The sequence below is a fragment of the Nanorana parkeri genome, unplaced genomic scaffold (genome assembly GCF_000935625.1).
Source record: "Nanorana parkeri isolate BGI_ZX_2015 unplaced genomic scaffold, ASM93562v1 scaffold2318, whole genome shotgun sequence".
NCBI lineage: Eukaryota > Metazoa > Chordata > Amphibia > Anura > Dicroglossidae > Nanorana > Nanorana parkeri.
Window position 1 is genome coordinate 83,246 of NW_017308586.1, and position 26,396 is coordinate 109,641.

General features: G+C 41.9%; 1 protein-coding gene and 1 long non-coding RNA gene across 3 annotated transcripts in view; one reads left to right on the plus strand and one right to left on the minus strand.

The window, feature by feature from the left end:
• The window catches only part of CPEB4 (cytoplasmic polyadenylation element binding protein 4), an 80,590-nt gene that overhangs the window by 27,753 nt on the left and 26,441 nt on the right, over positions 1-26,396 (minus strand). The window contains exon 4 of one of the 2 annotated variants that reach the window (XM_018573287.1): positions 4,264-4,287. The exons of the other annotated variant lie outside the window; for it this stretch is intronic. Within the exon in view, the coding sequence (XP_018428789.1) occupies positions 4,264-4,287 (24 nt within the window). The remainder of the gene's footprint in view (positions 1-4,263; positions 4,288-26,396) is intronic. 2 annotated transcript variants of the gene reach the window in all.
• On the plus strand, positions 11,892-24,659 carry LOC108801361. Its single transcript, XR_001942145.1, has 3 exons — positions 11,892-11,902; positions 14,605-14,611; positions 24,518-24,659. It is a non-coding gene; the product is annotated as an uncharacterized LOC108801361 (long non-coding RNA).

Here is a 26,396-nt window from a genome sequence, read left to right on the forward strand (position 1 = left end):
TATATATATATATCTATAGCCCACCTATGTGATAGCAATTAAGGTAAAAAAAAAAACAAATTAAATAAAATAAATCTAAAAATATTTTTTTTTTTAAATGTAAAGTCCCCCGGTGTCGCCCTATAAAACACAAGTCGGGTGCACCTATGTATGAAAATGACAAATGCGCTACACATGTTGGGTATCGCGGCGCATGCCGGAGCGAGAGCAAAAATTCTAGGGCCAGTATTTTTGGGTATCTCTAAATCGATGACCTGTGGGAGCTTTTAAAGCGTCGTCTATGGACTTTTTTGGGTACTGAAGTTTGTTGATGTTATAATCTCATCTTTTATATTTTACTTTAAAATAATCGATATCTTATTGTGTTTTGGGGCATTTAAGTACATTTTCCACTAGATTTGGGGGTTTGATAAGGAGTTGCACTAATATCGTGCAACATAAAAATGTGCAACTGCCACCATTTTATTCTATAGGGTCTTGGCTTTCAGAAACTATATAATGTTGGGGGGTTTTAAGTAATTTTCACGCCTAAAGATTTGGAATATAATATGGGTGCAAAAAAATGAAGAAAAAAAGGCCTCAGTCATGAAGGGGTTAAACACCCCTCATACTGCCTTACAACTATTAGGGCTTGGTCTTAGCTGTGCAAAATAGGGATTTTTATGGAAGGTCAGAGTCACACCTTTGTGTTCAAGTAATGCACAATAAAAAGTGTGTTTTATTGCATGTTATCGCAAGAAACCATCATGCAGTGCCGTTTACTTGGAATGGAACCTCATTCAGGGAGGTGTGGTGAGGTCAATGGCAAGGGAGACCTACTACCTCCCCTTCTGGCAGAGTGGTCCCCGGCGCTGTGACTCACAGCCTGTAAGGTAGGAGGGGAAACCGCTCTGCCTGTGGGGTGGGGGAACAGGAAAGGAGGAGACAGGAAGAAGCTCCCCTGTCCCACACTTGCTCGTCACGGATGAGGAATCCAGATAGATGCCGTCAGGGTTTTCTTTTTTTGATTGGTCCAAACCATCCACAGAGCTCAAGCCTCTGATTCCAAGTCAGAGGCATATTGTAACTCAAACCTCACTGTGTTAGATTACACACAGCAGCAGGGAAGCTGTGAAAAGCCAGATGAAGCGCTGCTAGTGATTAACAGGCGGCACTCCATCTATGACAGGTTACATAAAAAGGCATAAAGGTTACATAAAAAGGAGAAAAAGCTGTCAGCTTCAGATTGGAAGCCTAGTTTTTTTTCTTCCATAATGGCAGGTGAGGCTCCGTTTCACCTGCCTCCCTCACCCCTTTACACAACAGATCTGTGCTTCAGCTTACCGCAAGGCACATACGTGAACGATGTGTGTGCTTGTATTGTGCAAGTGTTGCAAAAAAAAGTGCAGGTGTGTTAAAACATGTGTAAACATATTCAACACACGTTAAAGCATGAACATGCACCAGCAAGCTGACTGGCAACAGAGCTACCCAATCAGCCATCATTGCTTGGATTGAGGATTTATACTACTTGCTTTTCCTTTGTTCGGTTATAGATGTCTGAAGAGCTGAAATAAGGCTCAATTGTAAGTATGACTGGACAATCTGCATTTTGCCCATCAAAGCGATTACCTATGCCATGGACGGGACATAAGGAATTGAATATCTTCACTTGACTTGCATATCTTGGCTTGAGGGGAATTTATCAAAACTGGAGCAGACAGAATCCGGAGCAGAATCAGCTTCTATCTTTCATTTTTAAAGCTCAACTAAATAAATTGAAGAGAGAAACTGATTGGTTACTAGGGGCAACTGTTCCAGACTGTCTTGTAAAGTCTTGATAAATCTGCCCTCTTGTGTTTAAAAGCTGTACGCCAGCCTTACCTTCAGTCTTGCACACTTGTACAGTCTCCTTTCCTGTACTAAAATTGCTTACACTGATTTTAATGCACACTGTCAGCTTCTCACAGTGTGCATTACAGCTGCAGAAAGTCAGAGAGCCTGGCTCATTTCCCAACTGGGTGACATTCAGCATCATTTAGCCAATCCCTTACCACCTGCCTATCCCTTTCCTGCCCTTTCATTAATTGGATTTCAGTTCTTTCAATCATTTAGGCTCAGAATCACATGTGGGCAAATGCCTAAGAACGCCCACTCCTCCAGACTGACATCCACCCATCAAGTCTTTTCGATATTTGAATAACTCCTGTTAAGAACCAGCCCACTGCTAGCATTAGGACTAAGGGCTCTTGAATAAAGAACTGAGGCAGGGTGCTGTGATGTTTTCAGCAAGTCATGTACAGCACCCTGCTGGCCCCTTCCACTAGCCATATTCTATCTGCATTGCATAGACCAGTGATGTCATCACTTGGTCTAAAATAAAGTATGTGATAGAAACAAAAAGGTTTTATTGAAAGCGAAAATATAAGCAGATTAATCTTTAGCTTTAAAAGGAGAACTATGAGGTGAGTGCTTTTCACTCACCTCATAGTTCTAGCCGACCTGTGACAATGAGACTGTCACTGGTCGGCTCAGTAGATCGGGAAGGGAGTGAACACATACCGGCGTTTGCTCACTTCTCGATCCTGTCACGGCTCTCCGCCGTGACAGGGGAGGGGCTGGATTCCCCCCTCCGATCCTCCAGCGCTGACTGGCGGAACGGACGGGGGAGGGTACAGCTGGCTCTGCCTCTAGATAGGCAGAGCCAGCTGTCACTCAGGCAGCTGGGCGGATCCAGACAATTGTCGGGATCCGCTTCAGCGTCTCAGTATACCGCGAGCTGTAGCTCGCGGTATACTGAGCTTAGGGTGACGGGAGGACGCTAGTTTGTGTCCTCCCATTACCTTAGGGAGAACTATGGGGAAAAGCACTAACCCCATAGTTCTCCTTTAAAGTAGATGTAAACTCAATAATTAAAATGTCATATCTTTGAAATGTTAATGTTAAAAGTTATCCAGTCCTTTAAATCTGCAGCATTTATAAACAATAAATACCAGGTTCTCTGTCCATGAGGATCCTTGTTCAAGCCCTTTCTGTTGTAGGGTAACAGTGCTCTGTTCCTGTGTCCCAACTATGTTTTTACATTGTCACCCTGTCATTTGTGCCCCTGGTGCAGACTATATGTGACCATGGCCTACAAAATTATGCAGTCAGTCCACCCATGACATGCAGCTGCACCTGGAACTAGTGCATGTAGACAGTAAGGCTCCATTCACACCCTATATTTTAGGAGTGATTAAGGATTCCTGCATCAGGAACTTGTGATTTTCCGCAGCAGGAATCCCTAATCTGCCATTTACAAGCAGCATCTGTCACCCATTCAAGTTAATGATCGGGTGACAGCCGCTGCATTTGAACGCCGGCACACAGGAAACAATCACTCTGCAAGTTCCTGAAGCAGGAATCCCTAACAGCAGGTTCACACCATTTTACTACCAGATCTGGTCCCAAAAAAATGGTATGAACCTGCCCGCAGTTCCAGTGCATTCCAGACCAGACAAAATGAGACCTGCAGTATTGTTCTGGTCTGGAACGGATTGCGATGGTGTGAACAGAGGCAAGAAATAGCATAGAGATACATTAGGATGCATTTTGGGTCCGGAAACAATCTGGTCTGGTTTAGTGATGATCTGGATGTGGTGTAAATGTGCCATAATGGTACCTAAAATATAGGTGTGAATGGAGCCTAAGTCACTGCAAAGAAGCTCAGTAACACAGAGATACAAAAAAGAAAAAAGGTGAAAACAGCATTTTTAGGAAAGAAAATATGGCAATTGTTTATGATGCAAAGTGCCTTAGAAAACAAAATGTCACCCAGATAGAACTTACATCTACTGAAAGTAATTGTGTACTTCACAATTTTTAGAGTGGGTGGGATCTGTACCGCAAAGCTAGATCAAGCCATTCACTTGTCAGATGGGCTGAACCATCATATCAGAGGAAGCTTAAGACAATGTGGCACAGTTATGAACAAGCCCACACACATTGGGTTTATGGAAATACTGTGAACAACCCAATTCATTCTAAACATATGGTTTACTTGTGACATAGCCTAATGTAATGTCAGGTTTATGACTTAATCAAACACTGGGAAGTCGTTATTTTTCGCCACCACACAGCGATCTTTGTATTTCTCAGCTGGGACAGTCAACAGAACAACAGAAAATGGCACGCATCATTTAGCTGGTAAATATAGCTTTAGAAAATGACAGCTTTGGAAACCGATCTGGTGATCATCACTGACATTAGAAAGAGTGTTTAAAAATGGAAAAGCAGAAATATTACCTCTCCTTCGCCCATATGTCCTTGCTGCATGTCAGAGAAAGAAAAGAGCCTTTCAGACAATGTCATCATGATTAGGAAATCTAATTACATCCTCTGTACAGTATCTCATTTACTGACATCTCTGAACTGAAGGCCTAGAATTTACAATGCTACATGCTCACACGTTATTACTGCCTCTGAACATTTTTAGCAAAAGAAAAAAAAAAACAGGAACAGTCAAGACATTGCAGTTTATGTAATCAGTCATTACCAGAACTACACGCATGCAATTCACAACACATGCCAACTGATAACGGGGGAAAATGAACTGCACATGAATGTGTACAATGTGTCAAGTGATCACAGACAAATGTAGATAAAAGATACTGGCATTTCCCCTGAATAGTAGGTGCACCTACACTAAATGTATGTTACCCACAAATAGGATTGGAATGTTTAACCCTTATAAGAAAACATATGAAAATGACCTTTGACTGGAGGTGTGAATTGCTGCCTTTTCATCACCTCAACTGTTAGGACCCGTTCACACCTAGGAGTATTTTTGCAGCTGATTTAGCGTGACAGAGCGTTCAACCCCAGGAATTCCATTCTTTTCTGTGGCCCGTTCCTTTGTGTTTTGTCGCAAGCAGAAAAACGCCCGTCACGCAAACTAGTACATGAGCTAATCAGGGGCAGATTTCAGCGCGTTTTGTCCCTACAGACTCAATAGAAAATGCACAATGTGAGGTGTCGCTTAAGTGTGAATGCAGCCTTACTGCTGGCTACACTGGGAGCCCCTACAATATGCAAATTCAAGCTTTGAGAAATGTCAGCACTGAAACTCATTCTCCTCACTCACTATGCAATGTGGAACATTCCTCTAATACACTGCCAAGGCCCCTCCTTGCATTATGGAAAGCAAAAGGGCTGTGCCTGAGCATTGACTTGTTGAAGTTGAAATGTACTTGCTGTAGGCAACTGGGCTTCAGGGCCTCATAGGGCATCATGATATGAAGGGCACTTTCCAGCACCCAGTGGTACCTTCCCTTCCTTTCATTGGTTGGACTACTTTGGGGTAGTGAAAGGTTTACTTTCAGCACCTGTTCAAACTCCTGCTTGCAGGTTGAGGATAGATTTTAGATGCACAGGCCGCAGCATGGTGTAATACTTTAACTTGTGCTAGAGCATTATCTGTATTTTCCCCTTTTTACAAAACATTACTGCGGTTATTTCTGTGTTGGGTACATTAACCTCCCTGGCGGTCCGATTTATCTCAGTATTTATTATCTATTTTATTTTTTACTTTTGAAGTTCCTGCCAGTTCCGCCCCCCTGCGACGTGGGCACTCGCAAGGGAAGGAACCTGGAAGACGGATGCCGGCATCGGCCGAAGCGGGGATCGTAGGGACAAGGTAAGCGACGCTACAGTGTAATCCAGAGTCTGGCTAGGGGTTACCGCTTTTGGTACTGGAAATTAACCCCGAGCCACACTCGGGATTACCGCTAGGGAGGTTAACATGTATAGACATAAATTATGTCTTTTTCTGCATTACAATGTACCAGAAAAAGGAAGAAAACAAAAACACAACCACTGTATTGCAATGCAGTAGTATGAGCTACCTCTACTCACTTCATTTTATCTAGTAGGTTTACCTGCAGTGGAGGAATGTGTTCCTCTACAGGAAACCATAGAAGTCTATACAGGTCCAGAAAAAGTAGACTGCTTTATGGGAAAGAGGTTTCATGAACACACAGATGACGACGCAATTATTTCAAATGATCAGAACAAAACATATGTAATAAGGTCGTACTGTGGACAGCAATATGCTGAAATTGTTGATGTTCTGTCTAGTAATAGTTTAGAAGAAAGTCAACAACGCTTTGCGTTGCCCAAGATGGCAGCAAATGGCATAATAAGCCGCACAATTGTCTGGGCACTTTAAGGGGTTAATTCCACCTTTCATGTCACACCACTATTTTGGCTGAAACCCTGCAGCATCTTGTCTATATTGTGCATGGCTTAGCACAGCCTTCATTTACTCACCGATTGGTTACACTCCGTTCATTGAAGGACATAGGGAACAAATCGTAGACCATGTACCGTAGGGTATATCGCCCCCTACGGTACATGATCTATGATCTGTTCCATGTGTCCTTCAATGAACGGAAGAGAAAGTATAAAAATGAAGTTAGTATCGACTTTTGTTTTACCGCCCTACACAGTTCCACAAAAGATTTAAATCTCTGATTTTTATTAAATTTATTATTTCAAATTTGACTATAAGCTCTAATTTCTACAATGAGCAATGGACCACCTACAAGAGTAGGTCAATGAGAATTCTGGAAAATCATATCTACTGGCTAAGTATTGTTACCACGACTACAAGGATAATTGTTTCTATATTTTTGTCAGAGGACATTATAGCTGGTTGAAGGCTGAAATAGAAAGGTATTTTTTAATCTATCAAAATTACTAAATGGCTTTGTGTAGCATTATGTTACATCACTTTTAATGAAACGAAGGTTTGCGTGCCTAAATCACCTTTTCATTTCTCAGGCTGAAGAAAAATATATGTGGTTGACACAGCACACTTATCTAATCTAAGTGCTCACTATTGTTCTTTTCTTAAAGTGGTTTCTCAACTTTGCAAATAACACACTCTCCTTGAATCACAGGTTGGATATAAATGGTCACTCTGCATCCAGGTCTCTGGAGAAGTCTCCGCTTCTTTCCTGTGCTGAACAAATCAGCCATGTAGGGTGTTCGACTAGCCTGTTTGACAATTTGTGGAAAGAAAAAGGAGTGTGAGGCGGCTCAACTAGTAAAATTATTACAGGCTATGTAGTTCTATTCCAAATATAGGACTGGACAATCTCATTCTGCCTGTAGAACTTCATTTTAAACACGATCAGCAAGGCATAAAAAAAAAAACCACGTGTTTGTAATACTTCCTATACAGAAACCAGTAGAAAGGTTTGTAAAATCCTTGCAAATATATAAACCTATTGGTTAGCAGCTAAACTATACCTATACTACAAGCATATGAAGCAATTTACCAATATATACATATGGTAGAGCTCATATTGGTAATTTAAGAGCCACATATGAATGTGCATATAGTAGCTGGATGTAATTTACAAATAGCAACCAAAACGTTTACAGCTAGCTAAGTCCCTGTAATGGCAGGTGTACCACTGACAGGCAGTGCTATATTCGAGTAAAGGATGCGCATTACACTAACCACAGAGGAAACCGTAGATTACATATTCCTAGAGTTCTTCATGAAAAAGTGCTAGAGCTGCCACATGAGGGGTGTGCCATAGTTTGCAAATACTGACAATACTGGGAATTGTGAATAGCTGACTTTTTGAAGGCCGTACTGAGGACATGTATTGTGGAGGAACAATGCTAAAGCTTAAAGTGACCCTTTACCCCCTTTCACTAAAATCACATCTGCATACAGCTCTGCATGCCGATTTAAAATCATCTAACATTCATTAAACAAACTTGTTTTTTTATTTACTTACAAATCGAGTTAATCTACTTCCTGGTCCAGTTCTGGCACAAATTATGTAATGTGCCAAAGTGTTGCACTCTGGGAAGGTTGTATCAGCAGAGCATTGCTGGGAAATCTCATCTGTAATCTCATGAGATCTCAGGGAAAGGCATTTTCCTCCCTTGAGATGTGTATGGTCACATGTCACAAGTAAAAGGGAGAGCTAGTAACCTGCCCTTAGTTAACATGGCCACTGTCAGAAGACAGGGGAAAAGAGAAATAAGGTATGCAACGAATACAAAGCCTGCAGTTATCTAGATGTATGCGTTTGTAGATAGTCATCAGTAAACATTTCTAAAAAGGTGTGTTTGTTGTTATTGTAAAGATATGGGTAAAAGGTCCGCTTTAAGTGTAGGCTCTTGAAGGACACAGGTTGAGAGGGTAGGTTTATATCACAGAATTGCTGCAACTACCAGTTTACAAAGCATATTGTACAATACGGTGTAATGTCAACATGATAGGGTTTCTGTCTCAGAGTGTGTGCTTTGGAGAAGTCAAAATGTGCTGACAAATCACTCTGTTTACAGACAGGAAATAATATGAGCACACACAGCATTCCCAGTTTGTTCCATGTCAGAAGGTGCAGCCTGCATGACCTCCTGAGCAAAAAGGGTGACAAAAGCACAGCATTTATTCAATGCTGAAAACACATCCTCACTCCATTCACTTTCTGCCTGAACGTCCTTTTCAGATCTTGGTAATGTAATTTTAAAAGGAAGACAAAACCAGATTACTTCCATTGGTAACAGATTAAGGCCCAGTGCACGCTGATCAGGTTCCTTGTCCAACTTAAATCGCACCCTCCAACGGGGAAGGAAAATACAGGTTTACTTTGAGGTCTACTCTACAGGTTTACTCTCATCAGGTATTTGCAGAAGATATAATATGGCAGCCCTATGCATATGAATAAGAGGCACTTCCAAGTACCTGCATGCCTTATATGATCCCATGTACAGCAACCCTATGCCCCCTAAAACTCAAGTATCAAGGATCAAGTATGGAAAAACATGCTTTCTAGTATAGAGCTGTAGCCTAGCTCCCTACAACCACTTGCACCCATTACAATGATGAGCCAATAATAAAAATCAGGCACTGAAGGTACCCGTTATTGATAAGTAAGGCTATGATTCGCACAATAGGTTTTGCTCCACAGCCTTCAAATCAGTTCTGCAACGATCAGTAACAGCTGTAGAAAGCAAGTCTAAAGGTGCCCATACACCTGCCGATAATCGTACGATAATCGCAGGTGATCCCGCGATCGTACGATAATCGGCAGCGTGCGACCGTTTCTATTGTACGGCCGCACATCTTTTGTCTTCCAAGCACGCTGGAAAACCTGCTGAAAATCGTAAGTTTTTCGGCGGGTTAGTGGTGTAAATGCCGACGAACAGGCATGTAAGCGCACACTGCCCGCTCAGCATTGGAATCATCGGAACCCCTCCCCTCAGCGGGGAGGGTTTGTGATGATCGCAAGTACGATCTGCCTGTCCAAGATGGGCAGATCGTACGAGATTTTAATTACCTTACAACCATCACACAACGAACGTCGTGTGATGGTTGTAAGGAGTATGGGCACCTTAAATCTGGTGTTTTGGAAGGAATGCAACATAGAACAGATCTTACCAAGACCAATGATAAATAAGGCTAATAGTTTATGGGCATTTACCAAGTTAACTTGATGGTAGCTGTAATTGTTCTGCCAAAGGCAATAACAATACTGCAAAATTGGTTACTATGGAAACTTTTCAGGTATATCCGGTTTTCTGATTGAAAATGAGAACACTTGTGTTTGACAGCAACAGCTTAGATTTTTGTATTTCCCATAGTTTACAATAACTGTTAATGAGCTGTTTATCGCATTTTACATTCAGTGGTGGAACATCCATTTGGCTCTAAACGCTAATTTGTCAAAGTGCCACATACTGCCAATCTCTCAACCCACACTGGAACGTCTTCCTAATTCACATAGTTTATCCTTAGTGAATCTGCCATCAAACATACAACTGCATCATTGTAAGAAGGCTGAAAACTGTAGTTATGTACATTTACAAAAAGGTCTTCTTACTCTACGTCTGTCCGCTGGATGTGCAGAGCGGACATTTACAGTAGTTGTCTCTCATTAAAGGAGAACTATGAGATGAGTGATTTCCACTCACCTCATAGTTCTAGCCGACCTGTGACAATGAGACTGGCACAGGTCGGCTCAGTAGATCGGGAGGTGAGCGAACACATACCGGGTTCGCTCACCTCTCGATCCTGTCACGGCTCTCTGCCATGACAGGGGGAGGGGCTGGATTCCCCTCTCCCCGCTCCGATCTGCCAGCGCTGACTGGCGGAACGGACGGGGGAGCGGGTACAGCTGGCTCTGTCTCTAGATAGGCAGAGCCAGCTGTCACTCACGCAGCTGGGCGGATCCCTTCATCTACGTCGGGATCCGCTCCGGCGTCTCAGTATACCGCGAGCTGTAGCTCACGGTATACTGAGCTTAGGGTGACGGGAGGACGCTAGTTTGTGTCCTCCCGTTACCCTAAGGAGAACTATGGGGAAAAACACTGACCCCATAGTTCTCCTTTAAAGACAGGTGCCAGAGCCACGGATGAAAATACTGTTTGCCGAGACAACCTCCATTCCCAGTGGTCGGCAATCAGCAGCAGCCAGGCAGTCAGTACCGGGTCTCTCGCTGCCAACCTCTTGACAAGGAGTACACTGTATGCACAACCTTCTTACTGTATTGCAGACAGAAGGAACATTAGAAAAATTACAAAGCGCACCAGAGGTGGCTGCCTATGCCGGGCCCAGCCCTGCAGTCAATGGTCTTTTATATTTATTTTGGACACCATAGCCAAAGACCATCTACTATACTCTTCATTTTTATAATACATCCTTAACAACAACTTACTCTATTTTTTTCCCAACATCAGGCATCTTTATTTCTACCTAAAAAGTAACAGCAGCACAAGTCCAATATTAAACTGCTTGCGTATAGGAATACAAATGCTTAGGAACACGCAATCCCCAGTTGAACACATTTTAGATATATCATGAGCAAGTAAGGTATACTTGGTTGGACATTACATTCTATTTATGGACCCCAATGCACATTGCCAATCAGAATTTTGTGTCATCTGATCATCAATATTTGTAAAATGAGGATTGGTGGTTTATGGAAGAACACCATCCAAATAAAATCTTAACCTGGGGCTACTCCCACACTGCTAATTTTGCATAGGGAGCTAAAATAACAGTTATACTGACCAGAACCGCAACCATGGCTTGCTCCTAGACTAGTCTCTCCAACCTTGCTCACCCTCCTCTCCAGTGGTCTAAGGTCCAGTAAGTCATCATGTTCTATGCAGTGTATTGGATGTGAGGATGCTGAGGGACACTTCATCGTTGGAGCGGAGTAGGCGACAGGCTCAAGGGACCAGTCTAGGAGCCAGCCAGGATCACGGTTTGGGTCGAGTGCAACTCTTATTTTACTGGTCTAACTTTTACAGTGCAAGGGCAGTTCCACTGCAAAGATTAAGATTTAATTGCCCGGAGTTATACTTTAGCCAGTGGTAATAGTCCATGACGGCAGGGATAAAACCCATGCAACAAGTATATCAGAAGTCTTGTGAAACTAAGGTAGTGCCAACAGGGGCACCCACTGTGTGAATCTGACGATTCTTGATGAACCGGCCAAAATTTGTACAGTGCATAGCCAGCTTTAGTGATGTCTGCCACATACAAATGCTGTTTTAACACCTCTCTCTGGGCAGGTTATTAAAAGGAGAACTATGGGGTTAGGGCTTTTCCCCATAGTTCTCCTAAGGGTAACGAGAGGACACAAACTAGCGTCCTCCCGTCACCCTAAGCTCAGTATACCGCGAGCTGTACTGAGATGCCGCAGCCGGAATGGATCCCGACAATTCTGTCTGGATCCACCCAGCTGCGTGACAGTTGGTTTTGCCTATCTAGAGGCAGAGCCAGCTGTACCCGCCCTTCCCCCTCCGCCAGTCAGCGCTGGATGATCGGAAAGGGGAGAATCCATGCGGGGAGCTGTGAGTGACAGTCACGGCTCTCTGCACGGATAGATCGAGAAGTGAGCGAGTGCTGGTATGTGTTCGCTCACTTCCCGATCTACCGAGCCGACCTGTGACAGTTTTATTGTCACAGGTCGGCTCAGATTATGAGGCTGAGTGATTTTCACTCATCTCATAGTTCTCCTTTAACACCTCCTAGCTCCAATTATGCAGATGCAATCAACACCTGGTTGCGACTAACAGATTATGTGGATTGGAGCAACATTCACCATATTTATTCCCAGATAATTTTTGTACAAGTCATTCTGAATTGAGAAAGCTGGTTGGATGACCAGTGGAACGTCTTCAAGAAAAATACAGCAAGTCCAGTTCCCTTTACTTATTTTTTACAGATAAGTGTCCCCAGATAAGTGTGAAATGCTGAAGAGACTAGCAGAGACTGTAGCGCTGGAATGGAGGGGGAGGTAGGAGAAAAGGGACACCAAACAGGTGAGCAGCAAACTTTTAGCTGCGTCTTTAAAGAACCCAACAGGGTCACTATTACAGGAACAAAAAAATATGTGGTTACTTAAAGCACACTAGAGTTATTTTTTCCAAGTAAGGTGAATTTGTTTTACTTTGAGCTGTGGAATGCCTTATTTTGAAGGTTAAAATCTGTTAGAGCGGCTGTAAGTGCACAAACAAAAATATTCTCGGAACACAATTTGAATTCTGGCCAGAGATTTTAGATTTATAAAAGAGTTTTATTATCTAGTGTTGCTCTTTACACAGTTTTTAGTGATTATCAATAATTAGGCTCATATCCTGCTAGTAATATCTCCTGTGAAAATCAACACTCACAGGGTATTGGGTGGGGAGACTGCAGAATACACTGCATTTTATTGAGACAAACAAGTCACACCAAAAAAAAGCATATTTTATGTGATTTGCTCTGGAATCAAATCCCGTGCCTCCTGTTTATTCTGTTAAACAGCATTATAAAACTTTACATCTGCTTTTCTTTTTCACAGATCTGTTAACCTACCGTATATACTCGAGTATAAGCCGTCCCGAATATAAGCCGAGGTACCTAATTTTAGCAAAAAAAACTGGGAAAAAGTATTGACCCGAATATAAGCCGAGGGTGATTCTGTATAAACACTAACCGAATGACATTTCTGCTGGCAATACATCTGCAAGATATCGTTTGAAAGAAAAAAAAAAGTTTTCTGAAACTTAGTTCAATTACTTAATAGTCTGGTGAAATCAGCAATTGTTTTGGACCGTAGTGACGGGGGAAAGAGAATTAAAGAAGTAGGATGGAAAATTTTTCTTAAACTAAATTCTAAGAGTGAATATGGTTTTTGTTCAAGAAGTTCCATTCATTTCCAAAACAATTTTAAAACCACATTTTCAAACGGTATTTGTCAAATCTCTGATGGCATTATGTATGCCCATACGAAAAATCTCATCAGAATATTTAATATGAAAATCTACCAGCATATGACCAGATTTAGTGTGCTAAAGCACTGTGGAGGAAATTTATCAAAACTGTAGCAGTTGCCCATGGCACCCAATCAGCATCTCTCTTCAGTTTGCTCAGTTGGAATTGTAAAATGAGAGATAGAAGCCGATTGGTTGCTCCACAAATGGTACTTTACACCCCAGAGGTTGGCAGGAGCTTTCCCTTCTTCCTCTCTATTGGCGGGAATGCGGCTTGGTGGGCTCACTACCTCACATTTGGTGGTCATGTTCCTCACTCCAGTCATTTTGGGATGCAATCTCCATCCTCAAAACTGTCATCACCCAAGTTCAACATGCTCTATCCCCACAATTAGCTCTACTGGGCGCTCATAGGCTTAGATTGAAGATTGGCCCAAGACATCTCGTACAGTAGTATCTCATGTTCTCATCGATGCTCGTCTTGCCATAGAAGCTGATTGGTTACAATGCAAATTTGCTCCAGATTGTGTCTGCTACAGTTTTGATAAATCCCCGTGTGTCATTAAAAAAAAAAAAAAATCACCTCTACGGAATCTCAGCGCTGCTGATCTCCTGATGCTTTCCTGTCTACATACATGCACTGCAGTGAGAGGTGCATGGCATTTTTCTGACAGAATTTCCTGATGGTGACAACAGTGGACCACGTCTATCCAATGAGTGTTGCAATGGACACTTGTAGCCACCATAAGAAGTAAAATAGGGTGACAATGCAGGAGCACAATAGGGAGACAGGGACAGAATGTTGTCACCCAACAGGAAGTGCTTGAGCAAGGCACTTAATTGCAGGATCACTGTTTTAATAAACAGCTACAAGTATTAAAAATTAGTTTTGAAATTCTGTTAAAGCAGAAATATTGGGAGAGAAAAATATACTCCAGCCAATAGTTTGAGCTGGTGTGTGACACTGCATCTGTCACATGCCGGTTTTACAAACCGATGATGGCTCAGCTCATGTATTATCACTGCAGAGAGCGGTGCTGTCAGTCATCACTCCCTGCAGGGATTCCCACCTCTCCTCTCTGCTCCTCTACCACTCATTGGAGGAACAGACAAGGGAAGGGGCGGGCACAGCAGGCTCTAGCACTATAGGCAGGTGTCAATCAGGCAATGGGGTGGATCCTAACAATATTGTCGGGATCCTTCCCAACTGCAGTGCGGCTTTGCGCTGTCAGAATATAGCAAGCTATATGCTGACTTTCGGTCACAGGAGTACACTACTAAATGTACCCAAAAGTGAACTAAATCCCCCCAAAAAGTTGACTATAGTTCTTTTATGATGTACAAACGTACAGATGTTAGTGACTGGGTTTACATATACTTTAAGGCCTGGAATTAGTTGTGCCAACACTGAAAGTTTTTATATTCAACATAATCCGATTGACAGGAGCAGGGCTTGGTGCAAACACTGCACGTGTGAAAGGTTAATTATCTTCTTCGTGAGGAATGGCTACTTTTTACAGTTTATTTAAAATACTTTTTTTTCTGGGGTTCACATTTAATAGACAGAAAACACAAAATAAATATCCATCCAGAGCACAAATGACAAAAGGATAAAAGTAATCTGAAGTCGCCTTACAAGATGAAAATAAACTGGCAGTGACAAAACTAAAGCCAGTCTTGGTTTGGCTATTCTTGGCAGTCATGTGAAAGCAGTTTTTGTCCTCTGTCCGAGGACATTACTTCTATGTGGCAATTAAAATTCGTTGCACAATGAAAGCCTAGTTGTCCTTCTGATTTATCTCAAAGGTTTGCAAACAGGCTCTCAGTGTAAACCATATGGGTCAAAGGTTTCATCCTGGGCAGATATGAGAAAGAACGAAAGTGAATACATTTCTGGGGAAACAAAATTGTAATCCCTGACCACACTGTATATTGTGAAAAGTGTGTGGTCAACAGACAACTGTGCTGGGTCTACAGGTGAACTTTCTTATAACAGATTGCGAAAATCTCCTTTTCAGTCTATAGAACAGTTTGCCATCTTGTAAACACTTCGGCTATAAAAACTGAGGCCAAAAACATGACGACATCTGCCAGGGAATCTGTGATTATTGATGACAAAAAAAGCAAAGTGTAAAAAGGACATTTCATTATCAACACAGTAAAAAAAAAATAAAAAAAATTCCCACTTGCAAGTAACCAACTTTAGCTATTGACTTGTTTATGCAGGGCAAAAAAAAAAAGCAGACCTGGAAAGGGCCCCATTATTTTAAACGGGGCTTCTAGATTCTGAAGGGATCCCACCAACGCAGACACCTACATTCACCAGGCCAAGCATGTTGATAAAAGGGCCCTTGTCCACATTAACATGGGCACAGGTTGTCTTACATGGTACCCACCTGAATGGTATTCTTTTTTATTTTGTATTGGTACAGCTACATTTTCCCTTTAACGAAATCTTGCTATTTGGACTTGAAAAAGGCCAGAAAAAAAACATTTGGCTCCTATAGACTTTAAAATGGTTCACCGCTATATTGTAGGTTTATACATGTTCTGCTGGGTTCAGGGAACGTCCAGCGAAGTAAACTAGATTGGCTCATCAGTAGTGAAGATGATTTATTTTTTAAATGGCTGTTCCATAGCAACCCTTTTCTAGTCTGTGCAACTTCACTCACTGCAGGGGTTTCATGCAGAAGATCCCTGTATATGTATCCTCTACCCATGCCAACCACCTCAGAATTCAGTTTTTGGTTTCCTGGTCGATATAAACCAAATATTTTAAATCTTATGACAGAATTGTATTCAACTATAAATGCCTTGATAATGTAAATGGGAGAGGGGTGGGGGTGGGGAGGGCAGGATAACCTGCTATGTGCAATAATCACAGCACTTCCTTGTTCTATTTATGATGATGATCCTTAACGTGCACCTCTGCCCAGACTATGATCATAGCCCAGACATGATCAATATACTAATTTATGTATTTCTTAACTGGCAGTAAACTAGCTTTAAAACAAACCAGCCCTGACCTCTCCAGCTGCTTTCAATGTACTGATTTATTCTAGGATCCTCAAACATCACAATAAAAAACTCTAGAGCAGGGTTTCTCAACTGGGGTTCCATGGAACACAGATTCTGCAAGCGGTCCCCAGGGGTTCTGCCGCTGATGTAGCGGATTTACTGTATTTCTGCCCAAAAGTGGTCTAACTTTTCCCTCTGCAGCTAATGCCAAGTGATATCAGGTTGACGGGTACACTTGAAGCCAAGTGTCTGGGGGTCCCTGGTTCGAATCTCGGCCAGGTCACTATCAGCAACGAGTTTGCATGTACTCACTGTGCGTGCTTGGGTGTCCTCCAAATACTTCAAAGACATGCTGGAAGGTGTATCGGCCCCTGTATAATTAGGTATGCGTGTGAGATAGTGACCTTCGATTGTAAGCTCCTTGAGGGCAGGGACTGATGTGAATGTGCACTGCGTAAATTGTCGGCGCTATATAAAATATCAATAATAAATAAGTGTCCCTACTGGCCTGATAACCAACCGCTGAGTCTCTGTTCACACCCTTCGCAGCTTGTGTGGTCTCTGGCACACATGCAATGGGAACAACATTCCTGTGCATACCCAAGCAGAAGGGAGAACAAGGATGTAGAGCACAGCCAGGTGGTTGCGTAGGTCTCCTGTGACAGATAAGGGGATGCTAGCAGAAGGGGGAATGACAGAAGGGGGAATGGCAAAGGCATGGAGGTTCTCAATTAGGCAGCCTGCAGCCCCGTGCTCATCCATTAAAATGTTTTCACTGAGCGCCAGTGCAAAGTAAAAAAAAATAAAAAAGGAATGTTGCCACTTCGCACCAATGCAAAGTCTGTGCTTTTTGTAAAGCTGTCATTTATTGGTGTTTACATAAGAAAGTTGTCAGGCTGCCAGCATCTGTTAGCAAAAAATGCTAAGATTCCAACGCCTGTGTTGTGAACGCTGAAAATTATTTTTCACTACAATGCTTGTAGATACAGAGATGAATGAGAGCTTGTTGTAAAGTTTTACTGTTTGTTCAGAATATGTAAAAAACATTGGTGTGCATGGTCTGGGCACAGGTTCACTTTTAGAATAATCTATGTGGTCATAGGATGCTGCTGGTATTTACCCAAATCTAACAAAACACCGGACTATACAATGTTTGAATTTCGGCCGTGTCAGCAGTGTATGGCCCCTCTGGAGCCTCTGTTAGACAATAGTCAATTTTTCAATCACGTGTATGGCCAGCGTAAGGGTATCCAGGAAGATTACAAGCTGAGCGGTTACTGCTGCTTAAGAGAAGAAGGTCTGAGAATCCCTGTGATATGTTGCTTGTTATGCTGTCACACGGTGTTCCCTCCAGGAAACTATCTATCTGACTTGCTTGCCAGTATCTCCAACCCATTTAGGTTCCACTCCTCAAATATAATCAGCAATGTGTTAAAACAGAGGCATGCAGACTGTAAGGCGTGGCACTGAAAGAGGCTTATGTACAGACCAAGCAACTCTGTAATCCTTTCATGTAACTCTTCTCACCCCAGGAACCAACTGGAAACTCTGTGGTTATTTCTTTTTTGAAATCATTAGATCTGTAATTATGTAGGACTCGCTCACAATAGCATGTAGCCAGCTTGAAAGCAGAAATGTCACTCCAAAAGCCTTTCAAAACAAATGAAATGCACACCAGGCACCATAGATGGAATACATATAAGAGGGCTGTTTTACCTTCCAATGATTTGTATCTTCGTCCTGCATTTCTGAGATTTACCCAGCTCTGCCATACAGCACATCCCTATCAGGACAGGAAACCTGATGATTTTTCACTGCAGTTATGTAATACCACTAGGCCTAGTCAATGCCCCCTACCTGTGATTGAGAAGCAATAGGCAGATGAGTTTATCAGTCTGTCGCTCTGCTCTCCCTTCCTAAATGAATGCTCGTCAGCCTATGAACATTGCAGCATAACGGCCCTGTGAGCTGCTTTACCTTCTCCCAGTCAGAGTTCTGCAATATGGTGGACTACAGAAGGCAAACCAAGCAAAATCCAGGTCATTAACCGCTTGAGGACCAGGTGTTTAGACCCCTTTCCTGGCCAGGCCATTTTTCAGTATTCAGCGCTGCGGTACTTTGACTGACATTTATTTCTTCATACAACGCTATACTGAAATTAATTTTATACAATTTTGTGGGGACAGATAGAGCTTTCTTTTGGTGGTATTTAATCACCACTGCGGGTTTTATTTTTTACTATAGTTAGGAAAAATTACTGAAAATTTTGAGAAAACTTATTTTTTTACATTGTTGTTTATTATTACGCAGTTTTTTTGTAAAATATAAAAGACGGGGTCACGTCGGGTAAATAGACACCAAAAATGTCAAGCTTTAAAATTGCGTGCACCCGCGAAAATTGGCCATAGGCGACGCTTTAAAAGCTTATCAGTTTAGTGTTATCAGTGATTGATGGCCCTAGAATTATTGCTAAAGCTCGTGTACCTATCTCCCTCTGATCCCGTGACACAGGCAACATGCTGATCCCGGGCTCGCACTGGGCACAGCGGAGCCCGGATCCTTTAACTCCTGAGTTTAGCGTTACTTTAACTTGGACAACAAAAGGTAAACGAAGACTCTAATATTGAATTTCTCTGTTACTGTATACGTCTACAAACAAAACGCAATAGGTTAGGCAGTTGAAATACCATCGATACATTCAGAGCTATAGTTGGTTTGCTACAAAAATTGACAAGCTCTGCAAGGACTTCAATGCATAACCTCCAATTCTAAAAAAAGTCATCAATCTATATTAACCCCTTCGTGACTGACGATGTACAGTGTACGTCGCCAGCATCGGGGCTGTTTAAACAGACTCCCGGTGACTTTTGCCGAGTTTTGTAATATTTCTAGGACAGAAGCAGAAAGGAAGGGAAAATTCTTGCAATAAACATAAACCTAGTGTTTTGCAAAGTTGGAGCTTCATTCTATCATCAAATGTAACCTATAAGGATATCAATGTAAACAGGAATGAGGTGTGGCTGAAAGAAGAGATGGGAGAGCTATATGAAATCTACAAACAAATTGCCTCTATTCTTGGAAATGACAAACTATCAGCTGCTAGCTTTGACACAAGTGCATGTGTTCCAGTAACCTGATCTCTTGTATACTTCCAGAACAGTCATAGTGTGACAGCAGGAAGCAACACTAACTAGACATTAAACCTATGCAAATCAAAGGAAAGACTACTCCTAAAATTGAGACAACCACATTGTCAAACAGTAGGGTCCTCCATAAATAAAAGTAAATGTTTAAAGGGTTATTAAACCCTCACTTTTTTGCATATATCTAGTGCAAGTAAACAGCCGATATATGCAAAAACATTTTTTATAAACCTTTTAAAAAGGTTTTAAATTTACCTGCGTCTTCGCCGCGATCTCCCGCCCGAACATCTGAAGAGTTTCGGGTGGGTGCATGTGCAGTTCAGATGTTCGGCCGGGAGACGAGGAGAGACACAAGGTAAGTCTATGGAGCAGCATGCACCCGCACAGACTCTGTGGGACATAAGAGAAAAGGAGGACAGGGGAGTCAGCGCTGGATTGGAGACCCGCACCAGTCCTGGAGCGACAGTTGAAAAGGACAGAAAAGAAAAAGATGATACAATCAAGAGGCATAATTTAAGGTAAGTCAATACAGCAGGATTGGGAAGGGGGGAAAAAATTCGGAATTCAATGTCACTTTAAGCAACTTTAGTTGAAGTCTCAGGGCCCAATCACATCCATCTGGTCTGCTACGGTGTATTACCTTACCTTGCAATGGGGCAGCCTTTTTTATGGGAATGGGCTACCTACCGCCACATGGGTCCAAAAATCATGTATGTAGCACGTTGCCACAGCGCACTGGTGTTGAATGGTCACTCAGTCTAAATTAACATGTAATCAAAAGGATTACTTTACGCAACACCCATTACCCGGTAATTGGAATCTTTTAAATACATATGTACATGCAAGTGCAAACATTTTATTTCCCCAACTAGTTCAAAAAAAGATTATAGATGTTTGCATGGCTCTACAAGCCTGACAGTGGCCACTTTATTAGGTAAAAGAAACCTACAGTCTGTAAAATATATGTATATTTAGAGTCTGAGAGTCTACCAAGCAAACAATACAAAAAGAATCCCTGGGATTCAACCACATTATTTATTATAGCATCCCATAGTTCAGAAACATTGAAGCATACAACAGCAAATGGGACACCAGGACCTATTTGTTTGGACTTTATTAGGTCCGCATGTCAACACAAAGCCAAGCATTGAGTCCTGAAAGAAAAATGTGTATTATAGCCAAAAGGAGGTGGCTTTAGAATCTGAAAAACAAGTGCAATTCAAAGAAAACATACAGTGAATAGCATTTTCTTGGGGAAAAAAGACCTTGTTAAGAAGAGGAACAAGGCCAGACATTGTCAAGCTGACATAAGGCTACGACTACTCTTGACAATGGTGGTAGGAAAAAAAAAAATCTCTGCCAACAAGTCAAACCTTAAAGATGGTGATTTACAACAGTCTAAGAGGATTGCCAATTCCACTCTTGTCAGCCAAGAACATAAAAATGAGGTTACAGCGGGCACTGCATGACCACAACTGGATGACTGAAGGCTGGAAAAACCTTGTTTGCTTTGAAAATCTCAATTTCTGCCGCAGCATGAGAGGTGAAATGGTAAATAATTCTGCATTCACAGCTTGAATCCATGGATCCATCCCAACGTATGTCAATGGTTCAGGTTGTTGAGAGTAACGATATTGAGTCAGCATAGACCTAAATCTGTATGTCCTAGCTCTCACCAGATGATTTGTAAGGCCCCATGCGTTGAACACAGGAGTTATGTGGGAAGCATAAACAAATGTAGTTTGCTGTATTGTCCCCTGCATGCTCAGTAGTGTCAATAAAAATGAAATTATAATTTACTTATAGTGCTCTACAAAACCAAATACTCTTTTGCGAAAGCTTAGTTCAACTTGACCATTGCAAGGAGACCCTCAGCAATGCAAAAGGTTAAATGCTCCTTATTCCTCACTCCCGCAGGCTTCCTCCTCTTTGCAAGACGAGCCCCCCCAAAGCTGTTCTTTTTGCTGCTGGACCAGGCCAGTGATCCGACATTGTATGGGAGGACACTGAAGGCCTGCCTACATGCTGAAAGTGTTGGACAGTGGAGGAGATCTCTGACTGCTGGGGGAGCAAGGAATAGAGCAATTCAAATTTACCTTATTCCACCATCTCCCAGACAAAATAAGCATTCAAACCCTGCAGTGCAGAGGGGGGCTTATCACAAGGGTCATTTTTATACCAGCCCAGGGTTCAGCCGTGATGAAAACCTGAACATTTGGAAATGCTGGATTTAATAAATCAATTAAAGTAAGTAACGTGTAATAAGTGCACGCTCTTCATTTTGCACAGTTGTAGCATTTTGAAGAAAAAGTCTGATTTGACTTGCAGTCAGGACTAACTCTTTAAGATACTGTATATTGACTGTTCCAACCAAACATGACGTAATCGAGCTCTGCTCAAATTAGCAGAACAGTTTGGTATGTTGAAATACGCAGTGGCAGCATCAATGTGGGCTTACAACTCAGGAAGAGGAAATACGGTTGTAAGCATTCTACTTCTTGTATTATAAAAAAATAAAATTTAAATACTAATAGGATTCACCAAAAATACTTGGACAGTTTATATTAAAAAGGTGTGTGCGTGTATGTATGTATGTATGTATGTATGTATGTATGTATGTACATACATACAGTCAAGCAAAACAAATGGCAAAACGCACTCATCAATTTGTTACTAGCTTTACAGCAAGGTGCACATGGAAGGGCTTTAAACAGTAACGGCAAAAAGTTTCCCAGTACACTCACCAGCCAGCATGCAAAAAAAACTGTTTAAAACCCTTCCATGTGCACCTTGCTGTAAAGCTGGTAACAAATTGATGAGTGCGTTTGACATTTGTTTTGCTTGACTGTTTGTGTTTGTATATGTATATGTATATGTATATGTATATGTATATATGTGTGTATATATATATATATATACACACACACACACATATACATACATACACACTTGACTGATTTGGTCCAGTGACGCATGGGGGGGTCTCAGCTGCCATTGTGATGTGCGGGGTCCCTTGTGCGTACCTGTGCCTTTAAGGGAGGTTGGGCTTCCTCCTGACAAACCTGCACCCAATTTTATCTCTTGCTACATGTGCTCCAAGATGGAGACTCTCATAGGTTAGAGTTAGGACCGCACTATACGGAGGTGCCTTGGCGCGGCTTTTTTTACATTTTCTGCACAAGACGTGTATCTAAACCTCTGTTTTTAACCTCAGCGGTGAGACAAGTTTTTTTGCATGCTGGCTGGTGAGTGTACTGGGAAACCTTTTGCTATATATGTATGAACAGTCTTTGTTCTGAGGTGGGTGGACGCTTAGGAGTTAGATATTTTCATACTTGGAGCAAAAAAAAGATGTTGTTTGGACATTAAAAATACATGCAGGGTGGAGTAACCGCTATAAATTCCATTTCTAATTTGTTCTATACTACATCTAATTCAATGTTGCACTCTTTGTGTGGTCATGCAGTCCTCTGGACATTACAGAGATAATAATCTTGTACACAGTTAGAAACTGAAACCACATTTCTGTGTAGTTGTGCGGCACATAAAGTTGTGCTGGGTGTGAAGAGAGCTGAGAGAAAACATTGGCTGAGTATCTGAAGCAACAGTGAAAATTAGATCACACCCAATACCATTCACATTTCATTCTAGTTTGCCAGAGTTTAATGTGTCACTCCACCTATGTGTAACTATTCAGTCATAAATGCCGGATATGTACTCTCCTTTTTAATCAGTAAAGGAGTGCGTGTCACTTATTTGTACCAGGCAGGAATTACAGAAATGCTGTACTGTATAATCTATAATCTGTCCTGCTCCGGTATACCTTGTGCTGCATGATCTATAATCTGCTCTGCTCCGGAATACCTTGTGCTGCATGATCTATAATCTGCCTTGCTCCGGTATACCTTGTGCTGCATGATCTGCTCCATTTTGTATAAATCCCCCCATTGTGCTGTATGATTAATAATATGCTCTGTTTCGATATACTGTACTTTGTACTGCATGATACATAATATTCCTTGCTTGTATATACATTGGGGGGAATTTATCAAAACTGGAGCAGAGAAAATCTGAAGCAGCTGTGCATGGCAACCAATCAACTTCTCTCTTCAGTTTGTTCAGTTGAGATTTGAAAATGAAAAGGGAGAAGCTGATTGGTTGTCATGCACAGCTGCTCCAGATTTGTACGATAATAGGGTTAATAGTGCAGTGTAGTACACTTAGTATATAAATGGGGTAGGGTGCATTACATAACATCCTGCACAATGTATATTGGAGCAAACTGTGATGTACCTCAATGTCCTGATTTATAGAGCTGTACATTATATTAACAGCTGTACTCCTCTATAATCTGCCCTGCTCCAACATACAAGGTGTGACAATTTAAATCCCGGAATGCCCAGAGCGCAGCACTATGATGGCGAGTCACACCATCATTCGCACTCGAGCGTGTCCTGGCATGTTCTAACTTGCATGCGCCTGGGTCGCCGACCAGTTGACTCAGTCCTTACGCAGTAGTAGAAGAAATAACATGTCTGCGTTGTGCTGTTGGCAGAAAATGAGTGAGAGGAATCTGGTGCAGCGGATTAACAAAATTATGAGTGAAAATGAGCAAAAGAGCGAGTGAAACTTTAGCTCTGTTAAAATGAGCTTATGGTGAATATTCCATGAAGAAATCAAGTGTTTTTGAATGGCATAGAGGGTTTAAGGAGGCGTGGGAAGATGTCCATGCAGACCGGAACTCTGGCATGATAAGTAGATTCTCCACCACGACAATCCTCCTCCACATGATCATGCGATAAGTGTTCGACAGTTCCAGGCCCCGAAATCCATTCCAAAACTTGACCAACCACCTTATTCCCCTGATTTAGCACCCTGCAAGTTTTGGCTTAAATGCCTTAAAAAAAAGGACAGATTTGATGACATTCTGGACATCCAGCGTGCCGCGAAAGTGGCAGCACAGTGGCGTAATGGCTGGCGCTTCAGCCTTGCCGGCCAGGTCACTCACTATCTGCAAGGAATTTGCATGTTCTTCAAGTGCTTGCGCGGGTTTCCTCCGGGTACTCCCCATTTCTTCCCACACTCCAAAGACATGCCAGAAGGTAAATTAGCTCCTTTCTAAATTGTCCTTATATGTATACGAGATAGGGACCTTAGATTGTAAGCTCCTTGAGGGCAGGGACTGATGTGAATGTATAACTATGTAAAGCACTGCGTAAATTGTCAGCGCTATACAAATACCAATAATACATACTGTGCAGCATTCCGGAAAAATAACTCTAGGTATGTTTCGCCAGTGGCACAGTCGTCTAGAAAAGTGCGTCACTTCACAAGGGGACTACGCTGAAGTGTATAGGGAAGCACAGCTTTTGTATAGGGAAGCAAACTTATTTATTTTTTTCAGTCCATTCCAGGAAATTGTCTCACCTCATACACTGTATATACATTCTATAATCTATCAAATCACTCTCAATGTCTGGATTTCTCTTGGGCCCAAAAAAGCACACCTTTCCTACTATATTTTTAATTGTAAAGTGTATGTGGGTAAAGAGTTACTGAAGATATACATCTTTAAAAGGATAAGTTCACCTTTTGCAAAAATGAAAGAAATGCATATTTAATAATATATATTAAAAAAAATATGCATTTAAAAAAAAAATATCTGCATTCAAGCCTGGAAAGCGTTGCAATCGTGATCACTCGATCACAGCTGCAAAGCTCAGGCTTCTGCACATTTTCAAACTGGCAGAGCTCATAGAGGGGGGAAGGATGGCTGGACTTCAAACTGCATTAAATCATCTCATACGTCGTCCTCGCTCTAGGTAAAGCTGCCCATATTACCGCATCTACCTAGAGATTTTTTTTGAAAAAAATCCCTTCATTGTGCTATACGATAATAGGGTTAATAGTGCAGTGTAGTACACTTTAGTATATAAGGGAGGGAGGACTCCTAGAGGCTCCCTAGAGGGAGGATGGCTGGGCGCCGAAGGAGGTGATTTAATGCAGTTTAAAGTCCAACCGTCATTACCCCTCACCTCTCCTAACAAACTCCGTACCTCAGTATGAGCTCTGCCAAATTTGAAAATGTGCAGATTAAGCCTGAGCTTTGTAGCCGTGATCGAGTGATCAGAGTTGCATTGCTTTTCACTCTTGAATGCAAATATTAAAGGAAATGCATATTTTTATATATGGATTATGCATTTCTTTATTTTTTGCAAAAGGTGAACTTATCCTTTAAAAAACAAGTTAAAAAAAAGGCATGGTCATGTGACTGCTCAGCTCAGTTCGGGTTCTTCTCTGATCCCTGGTGGTGGGCGGGAACAGTGGTGCTCAGCGCTGTTATGTCATTAAAGGGCGAGGGTGAGAAGGAGTGGTCATAGTGTCTGGAACTACAAGGGGGAATCAAACTGTCAGAGCCAGGGACAGGAAGCTGCTGCATAATTTTGACAAGGAAGTCAATCATTGCAAACATGCAGAGGACCATTAAAGGAGACGGAATAGGGGATTGCAGTGAGGCTCTACTCTGTTATAACAGACAACTAATAAATACAAAATTGGGGTTCCACGTTGACAGCCTGCGCAGACATAAGTGTACAAAACAGATAATGATCTACTTGATTACTACGCCTGTCCAAATATCACATCGTAGGTTGCACTTTAAATGTAGATATCTGACCAGCAGGTTCAAACTGCAATATGAGGTGACCACACTTTGAATGTTCTGTGTTTTTACATTAACAAAAATGCAGAAAAACTTTCCTTTTCCACAGAAAATAAATATATTCCTAGCAGGAGCAAAAGGGTTAAACATCAAAACTCCAGCTGTTACAACAATCCACAGCCATTTCTAACTGGTGTTGTAAATTCTGAATCATCTTTTTCATAGGAAACTAGAAAAACTATGAGAAATGTCCTGTGTTCAACCCTCCCAAAAAACCTGGCGAACAAAAAGCAGAGGGCGGTGTGTGAGCAACAGGACAGAGGCGTCAA